This window comes from Corvus cornix, chromosome 1, assembly GCF_000738735.6.
Source record: "Corvus cornix cornix isolate S_Up_H32 chromosome 1, ASM73873v5, whole genome shotgun sequence".
In the NCBI taxonomy this organism is placed as follows: Eukaryota; Metazoa; Chordata; class Aves; order Passeriformes; family Corvidae; genus Corvus; species Corvus cornix.
In genome coordinates, this window is record NC_046332.1 from 45,118,041 (window position 1) to 45,139,763 (window position 21,723).

At 39.2% G+C, this 21,723-nt stretch overlaps 1 protein-coding gene across 1 annotated transcript in view; it reads right to left on the reverse strand.

Moving 5' to 3' along the window:
* Positions 1–21,723, reverse strand: part of MICU2 (mitochondrial calcium uptake 2) — a 140,343-nt gene that overhangs the window by 27,829 nt on the left and 90,791 nt on the right. Inside the window, exons 3-6 of the mRNA XM_039565227.1 lie at positions 11,131–11,162; positions 10,943–11,018; positions 6,250–6,297; positions 2,043–2,125 (exon numbers count right to left, since the gene is read on the reverse strand). Coding sequence (XP_039421161.1) covers positions 2,043–2,125; positions 6,250–6,297; positions 10,943–11,018; positions 11,131–11,162 — 239 coding nt within the window. The remainder of the gene's footprint in view (positions 1–2,042; positions 2,126–6,249; positions 6,298–10,942; positions 11,019–11,130; positions 11,163–21,723) is intronic.

Sequence of the window (21,723 nt, forward strand, 5' to 3'; positions counted from 1 at the left end):
GCTGTGCTGTGTTTCTGTAAGAATCTCCTTATTTGCTTAACTGACAGTACTATTTAAAGGAAGCACTGCTAATGTGGCATTTTGGTGCAGAGGCACTACAAGCTGAACATGTTCACTCGTGGAATTACTTTCCCTTGTAACATACTGTTTTTCAGGTGAATAATACAGCCATAACAGACTTCTTTCGGTAATCAGGGCATGGATAATCTGATAACAATTCACTATGATTGCACCTGGTTTATTAGGTTAAAAATATATGCTTTACTAGAACTTGATTTCTTTTAAATCAGCAGAATAATTAACATTTTAATAGAACAAATTCTTCAAAATTATAAGATCTTGTGTAGCAACAAATGCGTGTAGGGCTGTGTTGGTTTTGGCTTGGGCAGAGCTAATTTCCTTGACAGTGGCTGGTACTGGGCTGTGTTTTGGATTTGTGCTGAACAGAGTGCTGATAATACAGAGATGTTTTTGTTGTTGCTGAGCAGGGCTTGCACAGAGCCAAGGCCTTTTCTGCTTCTGTACTGCCGGGCTGGGGAGGGGGCTGGGGATGCACGGGAGGCTGGGAGGAGACACAGCCAGGACAGGTGACCCCAACTGAACCAAGGGATGTTCCAGACCATGTGACATCATGCTCAGTGTAGAAACTGGGGGGAGAAGGAGGAAGGGGGGATGTTTGCAGTGATGGCGTTTGTCTTCCCAAGTCACCATTGCATGTGATGGGTCCCTGCTCTCCTGGGGATGGCTGAACACCTGCCTGCCCAAGGGAAGCAGTGAATTAATCCCTTGCTTTACTTTCCTTGTGTGCATGGCTTTTCTTTGCCTATTAACCTGTCTTTATCTCAACCCACGAGTTTTCCATCTCTTACCCTTCTGATTCTCTCCCTGATCCAGCTGGTGGGAGAGAGAACAAGCAGCTGTCTGGGGCTTTGTTACTGGCTGGGGTTACACAACAACAAGGATATCTGCAGGTTCAGTTAGGGGCTTCTGGGAACATTGTCTTGTAAAATGATCTAATTTAAAGTATTATTTTCAAATAGTACTACTAAATCTAAAAGTATTTTTCAACATTTTAAAATAGATTTTAAGTATGGCTCATCAATCGTAACCTTGCTAAGAGACAACTCACTGAAAAAAAGGTGATCAGTGCAAAACACATGTGAACAGCTACTGTATCATTAATTCAGAGTTTAAGGCTATGAAACATGTTTCAGGCTATCAACAGGTCCATCTTTGAAAGTTTTAGATTTTAAGGTTCTCTAGAGTTGTGTGTTCATGATTAGCTTTAACTTTACCTTAGTCACAGAAAATAATCTGAATTGTAGTAGCCACGTCAGCTTCTTATATAAATGTCTCTCCAGTTACCTCCAGTAAGAATTAAGGATCTGATCTAAGTTGAGGGTTTCTATTAAAAATTCTGATTGTTAATTCTGCACTCAACTTTTGACAAGAAGTACTTAGTTAGTCTCCTGATAAATATTTAAAAGTTGAATAAGCTGTATAATTAAGCCAATTCTTCTTTAAAAAATCAGAGCAAGATTTTCTTAGTTTTTAAAGCATCTACCTTTCTCCTCCATAGTTTATATAAAATATGGGAAAAAACCTGCTGTTTCTTTTCAAAGTGTGAATTGATAAAAATTTTTCTGCAACAGCAAGCAAAATTAATAAAGACCAAAATAGGATGGTGTATTAAATAAATTATTCAACACATTTAGAAAACAAAAGGCTCTTCCAGATGATTATTTAAATTAGCTCATGGGACTAAGGGATGTACACTAATTCCTACCTTCCCAGTAGAAGATTTTTAGATACAATTCAAAGGTAACATTTTTAAAAGCGGATTCAAATATGATATCTTCTATCATATGAAAACTTCTATCACAATACTTTGGTATGTGCTCCTTTCATATAAAATATTTTAGTAAGTATATAATCATAAAATGGACTGAAAAATAGGCTGATTTTAATGAATCTTCATTTCGCAAATATAACCCATGGATCTATTTAAATGCTTTAAAATTAAAATGTGTAAATACACCTACCTTAAAGAATTCTTTCATTTCAACTTGTTCATTGCCATCTGCATCCAACATTTTAAAGGCAATCTGAAGTCCAGTCCGGGGTTCTGCAACAAATTTTGAAAGAACTTTATTGAAAATATCACACACTTACAGTAGAACTCAAACGCTGAATGTAAAATGAATATTGACTCTGCTTCAGTCCTCCATTGTTATGTACATACATGGTATTTCCAGTGAACCATACACACCTCTTCCAATATAAGCAAGCTGTTTAAAAACCTTTTTACTATCATTTCAAGGGATAATTAATGCAATGGCAAAGTAAGAAATGCCAGCAGTGCCTAAGTACAACCATGAATGTCCATCTGACCCCAGCGAAAATACTGTATCTCTTACTGGCCAGGTCTTAAGATATTCCCAAAGGATATCTCTATAATCCCATCTCACTTCTGCAGTCTAGCCCTGCCTTGTTTATTAGAGCTCCTTTTCAGGTGAGAAGAGTGGAAATTGCCTTCAGAAGCCAGTAATTACTGCCACAGTGGGTGAAAGAGCTAGTGTACTCCTCAGGCACTTCGTGCATGCATGACCGTATGCCAGCATTTGCAGTCTCCCTAGCAGACAGCCTGATGCTGTGAAGGGAGCCAGCTCTCTTGGCTCCTGCTCCTGCTGTGTTATCCCAAAGCCTTTTTCTCCCTTCCCTTCTCCTTCCTCCCTAAACAATATTCTCAGATGTTACTGTGATGTAATAAACTACTCTTTCTGGCTGTTTTTGATGAAAGCATGTTTTGTGTGACCCCCATCAAGCTGATGTTTTTCAGGAATTCTACACAATTATCCCCTGCATTTCCTTCACTGAGTGAATGTTTCTTTTCAACACAAAAATGTAATGAGCTCTGAATCTTGAAGGTGCTATAAAAGCATGGTGTGTTTTGAGCTCCTTCCCACAATTTCCTGATCTTACTTCGCTTACAGGAGGTGGCCTTGATCATTAGCAAGCCCACACAGGAGCAGCATGCTGCTGAAATGTAGTTACAGTTCACTGCAGTAGCAAGCCCATATCCCAGTAATCTCTGGAGCAGGTGAATTAATTCCACAACGCAGTCTGTCAGGCATTAATATGAAAGCCATGGACTTATTGTCTCTGGAATATATTGATGCTTCCAAGAACAATGCTGGACTCATGAGGAGAGTGAAGCAGTATCTCTAAAAAACTCTAATGCCTTCAGAATTTTGCTTTGGCAAATATATTCTTCTGGTTGCATTCTGTAAAGTTTTAAGCCTTGCTTTTTCTTTACAGAATCTTTCTGCAAAGGGAGCAAGTTAAAGAAATATCCCATTCCTTTTAAGTCATAACAAGATGGTTAAAAAAAGTATTATTTTTACATTTTAGAAATAACTATATCTTCAGCAGTCAACTAATGTTTTACATGAAGCAATCTTGTGATGCAGGGATATTTTATAAATACCACTGAAATCTGCACAGCAGAGCTGTCCCCAGCAACTGGGTTGATTTAATAATCAAAACTGGCTTCCTTTCCAAGGAAATGCCACATGCAAAATTTGTGTTACTAGTACAAAAGCAAGAAAAGGCTATCCAATAACATATTTAGAGAATAAAAGTAATTGATGTATTTAATAGCAATTCATACCATCTGTGCTCCAATTTTCAGATAAGAGAGCTGTTAGTGAAAATATAGACCTAAAGCTGCTTATACTGTTCAGAGATGACATACTTATCTGATATGATGTCACCCCAAAGGTATGTGTTCGTAAAATAAGCATAGTTCAAAGACTACCACAGATATATTTGTATTTAATTAGAATCAGGCAAAATTCCAAAATCTGAACAGAAGAGCTTCATTCTGGCTGTGAGTGCAGGTTAGACCTAGGTGCTTCCTCTCCTGACCAAGCTGTCAACTTGTGTGACTGGGTAATTGAAACAAAGCTCCAAGCAAAGGTGACAACTTCAGTTCCTGGGCTTCTTCACCAGGCAGGACTCCATTAACCTATTGCTAGAAATGAAATTCAATACAGCACTGGAAGAAAAAAGATAGTGATGATACAAGGCATACTTAAAAGAGAAAAGAAGGTTGGGGGGGAAAAATAAAACCTTTGTCTGCCACAAAATTACGTTTTCAAGTTCAGTGTTATTACAGAATCTGATTTTGTATGACAGGCAGCATGGTCTGGTCAGCAGTGTCCTGGAACCAAAGTCTGATCACTCTTTTTCTGTTTCCCTATTGCTCTGTTGGTGACTCGGAAGTAATTTAAATATTGATGTCTGCTTTAAGAAATCTCACTTTAATTCTGACTAGTGAGAGAGACAGGTTGTGTAACTCGGGGCTGACTGACATGGGATACTTGTTAGGCAAAGATAGAGGCACCAAAACTTGCTGACATTTGCTTTCAAACTGGTAAGTATGATAACCCTCTGTGTAACCAAAGCAGCAACATAACCACTGCATTTTTATCCTGCATCTAAAAGTGCCTTGTTTTTGCAGTTCAATACATTCCTATATAAATTCTGTGAAGAATAATGTTACTTGATTGTCTGGAGAAGTGGAACAACTTGCTCTGATACTGCTTCAATTTTCTAATTGTTTCAGCCAATAATTCAGCATGAATTCACTTTCAGCTGCCATAAATTTCTAAAGAAATAGAATCTTTGGCACCTCTTCCTGCAACTTTTACGTATTCTTCTGAAGTTATAATTTGGCTGTCATGGTTGTCCTTTTTTAACATAAATCCATCTTTTTTGAGTTGCAACAAATATTTGAAAATCAGTATCCTAAATGGGCTAAACTCCTGTCTCTGATTTTAAAAGCCACTTGAACACACAGTGTAACTCATGTTCAAGCAGTGTGTAGCATGGGACAGTCACCACTGCTGAAGCAGTGTATTTGTACATTAAATCTTAATGCATATATAAACATACACATACTGTGTACTAGCTGAAGTTGCCAAAGAGATTACCCACCCTTCGTGCTGCGTAACAGGAACTAATGCAGTTCTGCTGAGAAATGAGGTAAGCTGCAGAAGGGCCCCTTGAACTGTGCAAGAGGTGTGTACTGATGGAAGGCTGGACATACTCTCTCCACTCTCTGGAGACCAATGTTACTTGTTCATACTACACCATGAGAGGGTGGATTTCCAGAGCAAGGAAAACTTGTCAACTTATTTAAGCCCCAGCCACAGACCTTGCAGCCATGGAAGTGATGAGGGTCACGTGAGGGTCATCCCTCTACAGTCTGTCAGGAAAGAAGTGACTGCTTCCTTCTTTCCTTTCCCCATCCACTGATACAATAAATCTATTATGCCTGGTTTTTTCCCTTGCTGAAAAAGTTAGACCTGTATAAGTCAGTCAAACAAGACTACATGTGGACAATTCCATGGACATGCATATGGACCACTTCTAGGGGTCTTGCCATGTAATGCTCACTGACACATCTTGAATCTTGGTGTTTTTCAGCATCACCTACAGATCAGAACAAAACAGGGGGTGACAAGCATGGCAGTAAGTAAGTACCAGACAATCCCAGATTAATTTCATACACAAAACCAAAAAATGCCTGTTGCTTGTAGAGAAAGCAAGTACCAAATAAAGGTTGTTTTAAAATAAAGCGCCTGAGAGAAAAAGGAAGGAAGCAAAGGAGGGGGACAGAAATACATGTACAATACTGGGAGGAAATAAAGTCAAAAGGAACATAGGATAAAGAAAAAGGACTTAAAAGTCAGACAAAAAGACACTGAAGAATTCTGCTGTTTCTGTATTGCATGCATTGCATATGTGAACACGAGAAAAATGGGCAATGACCTGTGAGACACTACAGCCGTTTTTCACACCACTGCATGAGCTATATTGCTAATGTCTCATTGTCCAAAATGACTAAAACTGCTGTCCAGAAGAAAAATTATTTCTCTTCCCATCTAGTTCTTCTTCCCCTTATTACGTGGTTCTGTAACCAATATCCCCCCCTCTCAAAGTATTTCAAAAGACTTTTCTGATCCCATGTTGCAGCGAGTACCATGATTTTTGAAGTATTGCTATGGACCAATGATGACACTGATATCCATTTACATTAATGCATTATCACTCTATATACAATAGTTTTTTATGTTTTACTATAATGCAGAAATTTAGAAGCAAAAAGGTATCAGAAAAAAGTTCTTGGTGAGCTGTTAGTAGCTGAGTATTTGTGCCTATGTATTTTAAATATATAATACTTACTCGTAAGAATTGTCAGCAAAAACAGATATTCTGCATAAGATATCAACCCTGAAAAAAAAGTTAAAGAATTACTTGTGGAAAAACCCAAAAACTTACAGCAAGATTTGAAAGATTAAATCTGACAAATATTAAAAATGTAGTTTGACATTACATTAAATACATTTATTAAAATAAGCCAGGTTACTATATAATTAATTTTTCACTTCTGTTTTTAATACTCTGAAGGCAAAATTCCCTAACCCAAGACTCATCAATGTCCATGTCTAACCAAGAAAGTAAGGTTTATTTGGTATTAACAAAAGGCCTACACTAAATCTTTGGATTCTCACTGAAAACATTCAATGTTTATATAAAAGGCAAATAAATTAAATGAGCTTCGTCACATTTAGTACCTGGGAGGAGAACTACTCTAACATTACCCTGAAGGATCAAAGTCCTCCATCCTTTGGCAGGCTCGCAAAAGGCGGAGAATAGCTTCCCTCTAATTCTCAAGGGAACATGGCAACACGCAAAGCTGCCAAGCTGCTAGATTGTGCTGATAGTACTGCTGGGCCTTGTGCCAAGAGAAGGCTTCTTTTTTTTTTTTTTAAATAGGAACATGTCCTTTCTACAAGGTGAAAGTATTTTCCCCCCTTTTGAAGGAAAATTCCAGTGTTTTCTTTTGAAATACCGCCTTAAGTGAAAAGCCTGAACAAACACAAAGATGTGATAGCGTCAAAATAGAGTGTGCAAGCTAAAGATAGAGAGTGCAGAATGAGGGTGGCTAAACAACAGAATCTGAACCATCTGCCCTGCAATAATGTTTGGGGAAAAAAATGTAAAGGGCTTTTTTATAAATCACTTTTCAAAATAACTGAGCTACTTTTAACTTGTGAGCTAAACATTGTATAATGCTGAAGCTGCTTAAAATAATGAACTTCAAACATGCCTATCTGTGCAAAGATAAACTATTTTTGTAATTTATATTTAGTTAATTGATAGATAAGGAATCCACTTAAGCTTCAGTGATAAACAATTAACTGCTGATAAACTACTATGCAGAAGCAACAGCATTTGTATTTGACCTCAGATAGTGACTTAACACTTCTAAGTACCAGAGCTCAGAAATATTAAATTGCTAAATGCAAGAATCTGAAAATCAAAGCAAGTCTTAGCGAAAGGGAGGTCTAATGCTGATCCTGTTGCCAACTCACTCTGGTTCCATATCTCCGCTTTCCTCTCCATCAAAATAGGGCTATTTACCCGATTATCCTACATGAATTGTGTAAACCAGCACAGTACTACAATCATACAATACACTGTGGAAATAAAAAATACTTTCAGCTCAAAGACTTAGTCTTGCTTACAAGTTTAAGCATTTCTGCCATTGCAAGAATGCAAATTATTATTTTCATTGCTGTAAAACTTGGAATGGTATTCTTAGATGAAACATCTAGGTTTTCTACAAGTTCAAAACCAAATAAACAGAGAAAGAACTCCTGCCTCATCTTTTTTAGCTTATATGCCTAAGACAAGATTTAAAAACAAAAAAAAGGGTAGAAACTAATACGTGGAGAAAAGAATTCAAGCAAATAGTGTGATAAGTAGTGATCAAGATTCCTAATTTTGTTTTGTGTGTGACACAGCAAAAGAATGTTTAAGGGAAGAATATAAAAGAAGACAAGGAGGCAACTTTCCAGGTCTGTATAGAAAACACCTCCCAGTCAATGACTGCAGTTGTGTCAGCACAAAGATCCCTGACTGAAAATGTAACCACCAAGCAATGAAGGACAGCATCACTGGGCAAGGAGAAGTGGAAGTCTGCCTCTTGGCTATCTTGAGATGCTCTGCACAGGGATAGTCTAATGAAGACCTGGAAGCTGAAGACAAGAGGCTTATGCTAGGTAAAACAGAACCACGAGAGCCCAGTGTGGGGATACAAAATAAGAGATGACACAGTCCAAGAAGTTGTGAAAGAAAAATATGTTTATTAAAGCTTTTGGATGGATATTAACATGGCAGATTATGGCTGTTAAAGTCTGAGAAAAAATAAAGTTGTAAAATTGAGATACAAAATACTGAGCCCCTGGAGAATTTTAGCTTTATAGATAGACAGGGATCATTATACCTTATAAAATTTTGCAGAAAGAATCTGCAAAATTTTTACGGAGATGGTAGGATGTGAAGAAAAGGTCAATTTAAAGATAACACCCTGCTGACTGGCTCAAGGGAGAAGCACTTGAAGAGGGCTGGAAAGAGGAGCCTTGCAAGAGATGGCAGGAGTGAGACACAGACTCTTTTTGTCATCCTACTGTAATCAGATTGAAAAGTTGCTATAGTGAAATTGGTAAAAAGGTAAATATAATAAAAATATGTAGAAATATTCTGGATTGCTCTTTAAAACCTGACTCAATGCTTTAAAGAAAACTCACAGCCTGATCGATATTTTCTGGAAAACTGATTGTACTAAAATAATTTATCCTAAGATTTTTGAATTTGTGGACTATTTCCATTAAAAAACATATTTTAATTTAATTGTCATTTTACTACGTGCAGTGAGTGGCCAATTTACCTCATCCATAAAGTAAACTAAATATTTTTGTAATTTTCTTTTTTATTTTACAGCAATCATTACAAAGGTACTCAAATTAAAAGATTTAATGCAGCAAACTTGAAAAACCCAAAATAAAACAACCCACTGAAAATTAAATTCATATCCAAGCAAAATTTAAAGACAAAAGCTTCACACACTGTTGAATGACTCAGCATACTTGCAGCCAAGAACGAGCATTGGCAAAATACTGTCGCATTTTCTAAAGCTAAAGGAACCTCGCCTATCCCTCCCTAGAAATATCTGTCCTCAAACTTACCAGCAAATGCTGACAGTACAATATTCTTATTTCTGAATAAATCATAAGTATACCTACAAAATACGACACAAATTTTAAAACTGCCCACTAGAAGGCAGAATCCCCTAGCATTATGTTTTACAGACTGGACTGATGGCAGTTTTTCCTCTCCTTGACATATAAATAACAAATTGAAGATAGTTAAAATAACCTCAGCTAAACGGTTAGATGGGGTAGATTCATTATTCTGGTACTTGTAAAAACATAAATATTTTCATTTTTAAACTGTGATAATAATGCATCTCAAAGCAAAAGCATCAAAGTCACTAAACAGGCACCATGACCAAAAATTGTAAAAACTCTAAGTGTTGTGGGGACATATGGATGACTGCACTGAATGTTCCTGCATCATCTCAAACTCCTACCTGACCTCTGAAGGACAGGGATTCGGACACACAGTGCTAAGCAAGGGCAGATCTTCGCCAGAATGCAGAAGACGCCAACTCTGAGAGTAGCACTGAGCCCACTTCCTGCCAAGCACTCAAATGGGAAAGGTGCAGTAAGAGGAGGCTGCACTGATTTGCTGTTTTCAAATTCTCTTGCTGGATTCCCAGTTTTCCCAGGCAGCATGGTCTGGGGATTTGCATCACTAGAAAAAGAAAGGCTCTAAAAAAGCAGGTATAGAGAGACAATATCCAAGAATTCAAGACTGGGAATACTTTAAACCCAATCCTGGGAAGCCTGTGATGATTAGTACTTTGAAAAGGCAGGGAATGACAATTTAGTACGAAATCCAGCCTTCCCTAGGATAGGAAAGAATTGTTAACTTGTTCAGAGATGTTTCAGGGCTTCTGGGGTAGGCTGGGGCTTTCAGGAGTGGACTGACAAGCAAGGCACTCATCTGGAGACTCTTGCAGGTCTGCACAAGGATGCAAGAAATGAAATGCAGGCAGAAGAGGCTGTGAGGCTGAACGGAAGGTGAAATACCGCAGGCTGAGATCAAGGGCTGCTCTCTTGGCATAAGCTGCCAGCCGTGTCTGAGGATCTGCTGTGCATGGAGAAAGCATGGCTCATGCCTGCCAAGGAACTGCAGCAGTGCAACAGCAGCTTTATTTTCCAGAAATGTCCATGTGATAAGGGATTCAGGCTGAACTGTATGATACAGAAAGTTTGTGAATAGGTGCTGTTGGTCTTTCTCATTAGTTTGGGAATTTTGGTCTTTGTTACTGTGAAATGGTTAATTGCTCATCTATTTGGTTTTCTTGATCCTCTTGTTTCTTTTCTCTCTTTATGTTAATGAGATGTTTATTTGGTGTTCTTTAATTCCCTGTTGTTACACTAACAATATTCCAGCTCTTAGTTTTCTCTTTGTGTAGTCCAATACAAAGTGGAAATGCTGGGTGAAAAGAAAACAAAGCACATCAACACTGTGAAGGGTTGCAGAGCTCCTGAAGAGGGAGAAGTAAGTTCAACTGCTCTTGGAATCGGGGATACCACTTAAGGCAGCTAGGTACAAATTTTATTTTTATTCTTAGTTTCTATGCATTTAAGTTATATAGAGAAACAGTCAGGTTATTAACAAAAAGTCCTTAAAGTCCATTTTGTGTTCAAGTCATCCCTTTAGCACCTTTCTCTTCCAAGTAGGCTTTTCAGTTTCTTTCATGTCTCCTCCTGCACCTCAGAAGGCTTTCAATTCCCAGCCCTTTTACTCTCTCTTGCGTAACTGAGAGATTTGCCAAGGAGGCAGCCACTGGATAGATGGAGAAGTAAAATCCATGCAAACGTCTTTAAAAATACATTTGACTCATACCATATAATGAGATAAAAAGCAAGACGTATTTTTCAGTATCAAAAGTGCTCATTACCTTTATCACCAAGCTCTCTAAAAAAGGTTGGTCCTGGTTTAGCTTTGGCAACATACAGCAGTGCAGCATCTACCTCCTTCAAAGACACAAACAAGAAAATATAAAGCCAGTTTTGAAAGAGACTTAATCACTTCAGTAACAGAAAGAATGCAAGTTCTTTTGAAGAAGGAAAGGAACATTTTGCTTACCTTTTTTGTCAGTTTCTTGGCTGAGGCTTTGCCTATAATAAAAAAAAAATCGTCATCATTCAATAACAAACTGACTTTAAACTTTGATCAGGTTCTGTGGCATTTCTTCAGAATTTTATGGGAAAATGCTGAGTAATATGAAACAGAATATTTTGCAACAGACAGTTTGTTTCTAATTCCCATAACGATCATGAAAGGACAAGATTTAAAAATAATATGAGCAATCTGTTCAAATGTTCTCTCAGCCTAGATTAAACCTCAGCCCACTTTCATTTCAACAACCAATTTACTAGTATGACTTTGCATACTGCGAGCTACAAATGTCACACAGATTCCAAAGCAAGACTACACAGTAAAAAACAACTGTAGTATTTACAAAGGGATTTCCAGGCACACATGATGATCCTTGAAGTGCAGGTTGAGAATGTGAAAGCTAAGAAATACTAAAAAGAAAAAAGAAGAAAATTAAAATGTTGATGTTTCTATTAAGCAGAAGTAAATTGAACAACTCTGCTTTCTGAAAGAGCGTAAGACAAAAATCACACAAACTCCTAAGTGTTTCTTAGCAGGTTCAAGTCTATACACTTGAACAGAGGAGCCACTGGCAGCAGTATAGGTTGTGCTCCTGTGTAAATCACATGTTTAAGGAGCTGCAGTGTATCAAGGGTGGAACACTCCAGCTGGTTAGGAAGGGATCACAGAAACCCGGTGGTCATGGACCCGCAGGAGCTGTGCTCCATTCCTTCTCAGTCTATCTCCTCAGCATTTCTCCTCATACAATTCTCCAAACCCTGTTGTCCTTCACTCTTACCACTCTCAGCCCATCATTCTCTTCCTTCACTACCATTTCCTCTGGATTCCAGCCAGCCATTCCTGCCTATTTATTCACACTGAGTAAGCACAAGCTGAGCCACTTGGACTTGCTCTGCAGACTGGTGCCCCTGTGTGCAGCAGCCTGCTTTGCTCCATGCTCAGTCTCCAAGGTTACTTTGCTGCTTCACAGGCATTTTGCATCCAAAGGGTCACCAGTGTAGCACCACTATCTGGAAATGGACATGATGAAGGCAGCCTGGTGGGCAGTTGTCAACAAACATCTACCAAGCATTTCCACAGGCCCATAATTTGGCAAGACGGAGGTGCTTTGTCAGTAAAACAGCGAATTTCCACAGTGCTTGCAAATGGCATGCCCAGCTGCAAGGGGTCTCCACTGGCAACTTTTGGCTTGGAACATCTCAACTAGCAATAGCTCATTTTTCAGCACAGGCAAAACAGTGCCCTGGCCTCTGCTGCCTGTTTTGCTGATAAATTCCTCTCCCCACACCCCCTCCCCCAAATCAGCCTAAGGCAGACACCTGGCACATAACATTTCAACACAAATGTTTACGTTTGACAAAAGTTATAAGCAACTAAAATGAGGCTTTTAATACTGGAGTGTTGAGTGACCCCAGCAACAGGTGTTGCCAGTACCACCTGTTACTGTGGATGAATACATTTTTGTGCAATGCCTATACATACATTTACACCCATACACACATATATATAAAGCTCCATAGGTAGATACCTCCTAAGTCAAACAACGTATGAAATCCTCTACTTTGCCTCATCTGAGACAAAAGAAGTCAGACTAATAACAGTCTGGGAGAAGAAGCAACAACAGCTACATTCAGTAAGGCTGAGTCCTGAGCAGTGTGGTGTAACACCACAGTTACATCTAACACCATTCCCTGCTGCAGAGCATTTTCATGAATGGCTGTTTAGCAAATTAAATGATTTAGAGCTCAGCTTTGAAATGTCGCTGCTTCTGTACGGCATGTTTCAATATGAAACTATACTTCAGCTGCTCTTCTGGCCCTGGCAGACCCACCTAATGACCAGTCTTACAGAAGGGAATGAGTCAGGCTGTAGGTCTGTGAAAAACAGTATCTGTATGGCTTATTGCTCTGAAAAAAGGGAAAAACCACCCTGCAATGTTTTTCCCTGTACACACTCCTTGTACTCGCTGTCTGCACTGAAGCCAGCCATAAACCCTTATTTAGTTAAGAGCAACTCTATTCATTCCATTCTCCTGATGATTCCAAGAACATCACATCTGGAATGGCATCTGATACCACAGCAGTGCACTGGGGAGTAGCCTTCTGCCAGCATCCAGAAGGATGATGAAGGGAGACAAGCTGAACTCTGCGAGCTGGAACAGCAAAGGCATGGATAATTGGTGCAAGGTAAGGAGAAAGCACTGGGAGCTACAGCTGAGACAATAGTTGGCTGAGTTTGTGAGGCTCTACACTTGGTTAAGTCTGTGTTTCCCGTCTTTGTGTTGCATTCAGCGCAACAATGCTGAAACTCTTTAGCTACACCGTTTTTTGGGGAACAACATATCCACATTGAGAATTACCCTATTGTGATAAAAATTAAGAAAGGGAAGGGAAGTCTGTTGTAGATGTATGGGCTCTCTTTTCACCAGCCAGCAGTCACAACTGCAGCTGCCTAGAGCTCACAGAAATGGCTGTGACAGCCATCAATATCTGCTGTCTTGCATTCAGCCACAGTCACTCTCCAGAGGATGTTTAAGGTGCTGACATGTTGACTGATGTCTTTCAGAGGTAACAATGACACTGAGATGCTCATGCTATCCTTGCATGGGTGAAAGGACTGGTGGGGGAAAAGAAGTCTTTGCTGAGTGGCAGAAGAGGGAGAGAAGAGTCCCATCACCCCAGGACGTGGTGAGAGGCAGCACCAGCTGGGTCAGAATCGGTCCTTGCAGTGACTGGATGAGAGGCAGCTGCTACAGTACGACAGGAAAAAAGGCAGGAGGGAAAGGGACAGATTGACAGAGAAACCAAGAGATTTCTACTCTTCAAAGCAGTAAATACACCAAAGTAATAAACGGTGAAGTGTTTTAATGGTGCTCTTCTCACATGAGCAGATGCCTGGAAGCATGTGTACTGAAGGGTAGGAATTTTTTGGAAAAAACACCCTGACACTTGGGACAGTAGTGTTATCTTTCATACTGGGATTTGTGTAAGGTATTAGAATACAACCTTATAATAATATAATCATTTAAACTGTAGAATGAATTTCTTCCAATAATTATTTGTATGTTTTCTAAGAATTAAATGTAGTTATATTTTATTGGTACTATCACCATATAAAACCATGTGTGAAGACTGAAACCCCTGTTTTCACTTGGAAACTTTAGCTACTCTTATTGTAGCACTCATAATATTCCTTAAATGATAATTTAGCTCTCGGTACGTATTTTCTCCATTTATTTACTTTCTAACAGTGAGATCTCTTTAAACACCAACAAGGAAATCTCTATTAATATCAAATGTGCAGCCTTCTGAAGAATCAGGTCTTTTAAGACCCTGTCTAAAATAATTAGGAGAAGGTTAACTCCTCTCTGCAGAAGATGCACTGCAAAGGTTTGAACAGTTTTCTTAGCCAGTTTGTACACTGAAGAAAAAAAGTGCCTCTTCCTTCCTATGGATTAAATATTGATGCTGTCATTCTTCACAAATGAATACAAATACATCAGGATCTAAGTCTCTCTCTGAGGAATACAGGCAACAGATATAATTATTAGGGACTATTTAATCTAATAAGTAAAAGATCTGTATGATTCAATTATCTATGGTCTTATTCTTTTACCTTAATAGATTCCTACTAATCGGAAAATTAATGACACACTACAAAACTTGCTTGTAGTAGTTAGAGTCTTACTTAGATGTGAAAAAAAGAAACTTGGAATTTTTATTGTTTTGAACTTGAATAAATGAGATTTTTTTTTTTCCCTACAGACCTGTCACAACTATGATGGAATTCTTGCTTAAAGGACAGTGAGCATTTTCAAGGGTTTCTACATATTTTACAGATGCCATCATCTAATTTTCACCATCTATTGCATATCCATGAAACAATGAGGTACAGATGCACTTTTCACGGACAAAAAGGCATTTTAGCTTTTTAAGTTGGATGAATACCGAGTCTACTTATAAACACACAAGTTCTGTGCTGTTAGCCAAGAAAGTTAGTTGACAACTGTAATTAAGAAAACAATGCCAAGAGAGCTCCATCAGTCTCAATTTGCCCTTGGCAAACCAGGGTATTTTGTCACTTATGTTTCTTACAATAGAAGTGTTTCCATCATCTATCATTTTTTACACTAAGATGTAGAAAGGACCTGACAGCAATGTTAGGATTACTGTTAGGAAAGGGCTGAATTAAACAAGGCTGAACTTGCACACACAGTAACACCCATTTACACCTGTAGAGCTAAGGAATGGCTTAGATGTGACAAAAGATGTTTAGATTCAAAGAATGAACAAAACCACTAAGATCAACAATTCTAACAACAATAATCAAAGGACAAAGCAAAAGTAGTTCCCACTATTTTCAAGAAAACATGTCTGCAAGATTGCTTTATTTCTGTAATATGGAAATTTAAATTAAATTTTAAATCAATCTTTCTCCACAGCCTGAACTTCAAGTGTGAACAGTATAAATTAGGTATCTTTTCCTAGAAGAAGAAACTCCTGCCTCTTTTATCAGTAAAGTCACTAAGATGGTTTGACCCGAATCCCTTTTTAGCTCCATTTCAAACAGCCACAATTACAAACAAAAATAAAAGAAAAACTGACCTCCCAGCTTTTTAATTCTGGATGGCATTTACTGCTATCTTTGCTGAATATTGACAGGTTCAAGGTCATACTGAGGTACTATAAAACTATTTGGTTTTTCATGAAAAATTAGGATGAGAACAGCATTAAATATATTCACAATTGAAACAAACTCTCATTCTGTGAGTGCAACAAAGCTTTTAAACTAGATGGGATTTCAGCACTGTCCGAATCGGAGGATCAAGGCATTTTAAAAACCACACCCACTGTATGCAGCTCATGCTGTGGCCTTTACAGCAGAGCCCACCCTGCAGCCTTGCCTGCCATGGGAACAAGAATGTGTATTTCTTCCTTATAACTGGCTGCCAGCTTTCACACAAGCTGAACTCTGAGAATCCTGCACCAGTGAGCTGGGTTAGATAAGAATTGTGTATGTTGATTTCCTTGGGGAGATGCTGTTAAAATTTCTGTTTAAATTAGCTTGAAATGGAAGATCTTTGAAATTCAATAGCTTGTATTTCATTCTCAGCTCTCTTAGATAATTTTAATTAAACTGGACAAGGATGTTATATTAACAAAGTGTGCCTTTTTTACCCACCTTATTTTTGTTCTCATTCTTTAAAGCTCTTCTGTGCATTTATAAAGTACTTACTGCTAACGAAACCAATAAAGGAAAAAATTCAAGCTAGTAATTGGTTCTTAAGGCCTCCTTTTGAAGTACTGGTGATATTGGAGATAAATTAAGGATAGCAAAAAAATTTAAGGCTTTTGGAAAGCACGACAAACCAAGTGGTCAGATTGCTATGCTGGCTCCTGGCAAACCAATATCTGAATAATAAATGAGCATGCAATTTAAATGAATTAAGAATCTACTTCAGCTAGAAAGCTTTTACTGAACTACTGCATTGCTCCATTGAAAGATAATTTATAAAAGTCATTTCAATCACGTGAATTAGTGAATTGAAGCACCTGAATTGAATTCAAGTATGCCCAGTGGAAAAGGCAATTTGCAATAATAGAAGCTTCTGCTATGCTTTACAAAACAAGCTTTGCATCTGTCCTTCTTTATTTAAAGCAATCGCTCCTCTGAGGAAACAAGAAATACAGAGTGCTGGGATGGGGCCAGCGCTGGCAAATCTCCATTTCAGAAGAGCAGTTGCATCAGAGCAAGTCAATACCAGGAGGTTTCTCAGTGAGTCAGGCAGCCTGGGGCAAAAAGGGTGGGATGCTGATGCAGGGAGGAAACATCAAAGGATGACACAGTCTTTTAGGAAACTGAAACAGACAAAAGAATTAAGATAAGCAAGTTTTCAAAACCTCTTAAAGAGACCATGGCACAGAGTCACCAGGAGTTCCAAAATAAGCAAAGGCACCGGGGTAAAAGCAGATGATGTGGTGCCCACTACAATGCTTGCAAACAGCTCAGTCCTAACTGGGACTGTAGCAGGAGTCTTTGGGAATGGCAGGGAGAGCAGGACAACTTCTCCTTAGATATTATCCAGGGAAAGTGACATACTCCCAGATCCGCTCTCTTTCTAGTAACATATCCAAGCTGCAGGTAAGGAAAAGCTGAGAATATGTTCAAATTTCCAAGCTTACCACAAGACTGGTACTGCAAGGACATACAGAATATACAAAGTCACTTCTCTCCCAAGCAACCGGAGCAGTCTAACAGGCTTGTAAGGGCAGCCCTGCAAAGGGAGCATGTGAAGCAAGCTAAGACTTCACGTGAAACACACAAGCAGTAAGAAGTCAAGCAGAGAGCACAATTGCAGCTGAACATTTCCCCAGCAGGAGAGGCTGCCAGTCCTCAGGGCAGGCTGAGAAAGCTCAGCACTGGACGGAGCATATGGAAAAAAAATGTGTCATGTGAAATGCAAGTCCTCAAAGTCCCAAATAAGCACCTCATGCTAGGTTCCTCTGGCTTCATTTAGATGTCTAAAAATTAGGTGCCTAAATCTGAGTTAGTGATCTCTGTGCTGCTTTGCTGTAACTATGATGGTGTGAGGACAAACACAGAAAAAGGTTTATAATTAACTTCGAAATCTGCTGCTCCTATTTCAGATCTGAAGAAGAGCTCATATGCCCAAAAGCTTGTCTAATTTTTCCAACTTAGAGGAACTGGTCTAATAAAAGATATTATCTCTGTCTACAAACTTCATCCTGAGTAATGACCCCAGGCTCTCTTTATACTCAAGTGAGAGAACCAGACACAAAGAAAGAACAATTTATTCCAGGTTGAGACAGGTGTCCAATCCAGGTCTTGGACTTATCTGTTTCCTTCCTTCAACTTTAAAGAAATGCTACAACTACTTCCTCTGACCTGACATTCAGCTTTTGTATATGTAAATTGAGCAGGTGAGTCCTTCTGCATGCAACCAGATAACTCACACTGTGACTGCTTTCTGTATTTGTTACAGAAATCTGTAATCTGTTTTTTTCAACCTCCTACTTACCAGCCCAATGTTAGCAGTGCTAAGGGCATGTATTCTCTGTTTTAATAAGAACTTAATCAGATGCAAGGACAAAAGTTTACTACAGTTCAAGAGACAGAATGGCTGCATAATTGCAGCAATAAAGTCTTATTAAGGACAACTAAGATTACCTGGAAGGAGCAGTATCCATAATACATGTTTCTGAGACCAGAAGGGTGGAGAACAATTCCTGCAACTTACAGAGAACACTACGCAGTTCAGACTTTTGGGGTAGATGGCATTTCCTGACTCTGCACAAAACCATGGACCTTCCCACAAAGAGCAGGCAAGCAGAGCCTCAACCCCCAAAAATTCCTGTTATAATGTTTGAGATTGTAGTCAGTCTTATCTAGCAAGAAAACAGCATAAACTAGACTATGCCTTTGAGAAGATTCAATTAATGAACTTTGATCTACTCTGAATTAAAAAAGGTATAAATTGTGTAGCATTACTCTCTTTAAGTCATCATCTCGTATTACTAACAAAAACTAGTTTTTAAATACTACAGCATCAGAACACACACTAGGTTAGGATACTAACACCGGATGAACATAAACTATTATGACAGCCTCCTAGCACTACAGGTTTAATTCTGTTCCTCTACTAGGCAGTGTTAGAAGTCATGATCCCTGGCCTAAGGATTCTGCAATCTACTTTATGGCTAGAGAAGATTATTATAGAACAAATTAAGGGGCATAAGGACAACAACAATGAAACAACACAGTTAAAAATCTGACTGCATGCACAACTTGAGCAAATTGCATTTTAATTGTAAGCAGAGATTAATTTGGATTCAGAATGAAAATGTGTGCAAATCATCCCACAATCAAAATGAAGGAAGAAAAAGTCAACGTTTTAACAAAGCCAGAAACTGATTCTTATCTCACTATACAAAACTTGATTTAAGCCTATGTGCTCAATATAAAGCCACCATTACCACTGTAGCAACCACTCCTATTGTCTCATTCAGCTACTTCCTTTACAATATGCATTCTGAAGATCTTCCCTGTCGTGACAAACTGTTACTTTTCACATGCATCTTACAAAAAAGCCAAAAAAGTAATCCCCTAAACCAGTTAAAGACTAAGCACAAGAATATTAAAGATTGCTTATTACAAATTCTGTTCTCTTGCTGGCAAATGAGGGGCCAGGTGAAGAATTCATCCATTGTGTGGGAATTTATCACTAGCATAAAGCTACCTTGCTAACCCTGGAATAAGGCAAAAGAGGACATGTCAGAGAGGACTATCTTTTCCACCTTTTTGCTTTGATGCAATTTATCCCCTAAGCAGGAACTGCAAATAATTTCAAACTGTGTCAAATTATATGAAGTAACTGTATGGTTTATTGCTCTTTGATATGTAATAAACACTCCAACATGAAAGAATTATAGATAATAATGCCAGAAATAACCACGTGGGTCAACCACTTTGTCCTACTGCTCCCAATAGACTTTGGCTCATGCATTATCTCATCAGTTTAGCTGCACACAAATACATGTTCACACATTTGAAAGATAGTATCAATACTAAAATTAGTTCAGAAAACAGCCTCAAGAGGCACCAGGAGAGGTTTAGACTGGAAAAATTTCATTACTGAAAGGCTTGTCAAGCTTTCGAACAGGCTGCCCAGGGAAGTTGTAGAGTCATCATCCCTGCAGGTATTCAGAAGACATGTGAATATGTTGCTTAGGGCCATGGTTTAGTGGCGGACTCTTTTCTAACCTAAATGATTCTATGATTCCTTGATTTGGCTTCAAAAGACAATAGAATCACTAAGGTTGGAAAAGACCTCAAAGATTATCGAGTCCAACCGTCGATGCAGCACTGCCAGGTCCACCACTAAACTGTGTCCCTAAGTGCCACATCCATGAGTCTTTTGATTGCTTCCAGGGATGGTGATTTCACTGCTTTTCTGGGCAGCCTGTTCCAATGTCTGATCACCCACTCACTGAAGAATTTTTCCCTACTACCCAGCCTAAACCTTCCTTGGTGCAATTTGCGCCATTTCCTCTCATCCTGTCACTTGTTACCTGGGAGAAGAGACCGACCCCCACCTGGCCACAACTTATTTTCGTGTGGTTGTAGAGAACAGTAAGGTCTCCTGAGCCTCCTTTTCTCCAGGCTAAACACCCCCAGCTCCCTCAGCTGCTCCTCACAGGACTTGTGCTCCAGACCCTTCCCCAGCTCCGGTGCCCTTCTCTGGACACGCTCCAGCCCCTCAATGTCTTTCTGGCAGTGAGGGGCCCAGAACTGAACACAGGATTGGAGGTGTGGCCTCAGCAGTGCTGAGTACAGGGGGACGGTCACTGCCCTGGTCCTGCTGGCCACACCACTGCTGATCCAGGCCAGGATGCCATTGGCCTTCTTGCCCACCTGGGCACAGCTGGATCATGTTCAGCTGCTGTTGACCAGCACTCCCCGGTCCTTTTCCACCAGGCAGCTTTCCAGCCACTGCCCCCAGCCTGTAGCACTGCCTGGGGTTGTTGTGACTCCAGTGCAGGACCTGGCACTTGGCCTCGTTGAACCTCATACAATTGGAGCTGGCCCTTTGATCCAGCCTGTCCAGATCCCTCTGCAGGGCCTTCCTGCACTTCAGCTGATCAACACTCCCACCCAACCTGGTGTCATCTGCAAACTGACTGAGAGTGCACTTGATCCCCTTGCCCAGATTATCAATAAAGATATTAAAGAGGGCTGGCCCAGATACAGAGCCCCGGGGAACACCACTAGTAACCAGCCCCCAGGTGGATGTAACTCCATTCTCTACCACTGTCTGGCCACCCAGACATTTATTTTACCCAGTGAACAGTGCACCCACCCAAGCCATGAGCAGCTACCTTCTCCAGGAGAATGCTGAGGGAAATGGTGTCAAAGACTTTTCTAAAGTCTAGGTAGACAACATCCATAGCCTTTCCCTCATCCACTAGGCAGGTCGCCTTGGTGAAATTAATTAAACTGCTTTGTTTATGAAACAGTTTGCTTCTTAAACTTATTCATCCAAGCACAAACTTCAGGATACTGTTGATATTGCTTATTCCTAGTGGAACAGAAAGAAAAAAAATCTATTGATTTGAAGTAATTTAAAATCTTAAAATCAAAACTGGAAATATTAAGTGGGAAAAATATTTATTAATGGTATCAGCATGAAAAATGCGGTGATTACTGTAATTCTCTTCAGATATAGGACATTTATAGTACTTGTGTCCAAGCAGTAAATAGCTGACATATTAGTGCATCTAGGCAATTTAAATTACTGCAGTGGGTAAGCAACCAGGAGCACTGACATTCCACATAAATTGCATGGGTCCTCAAGAGTACTGTAAATATAAATAGCTACTTAGATCCAGTTTATATAGTAGCTCACTTTTTTTACTGTTTTTCCTGTTTCACCTTATCACATATCAAAATTATTTACACCATCATTAATGTTTTCTCTTTTGTTATGTTTTGTACTCTTTTTAAAAGATTTACTTCCACTACAGCAACACACAGTAAAAGGTC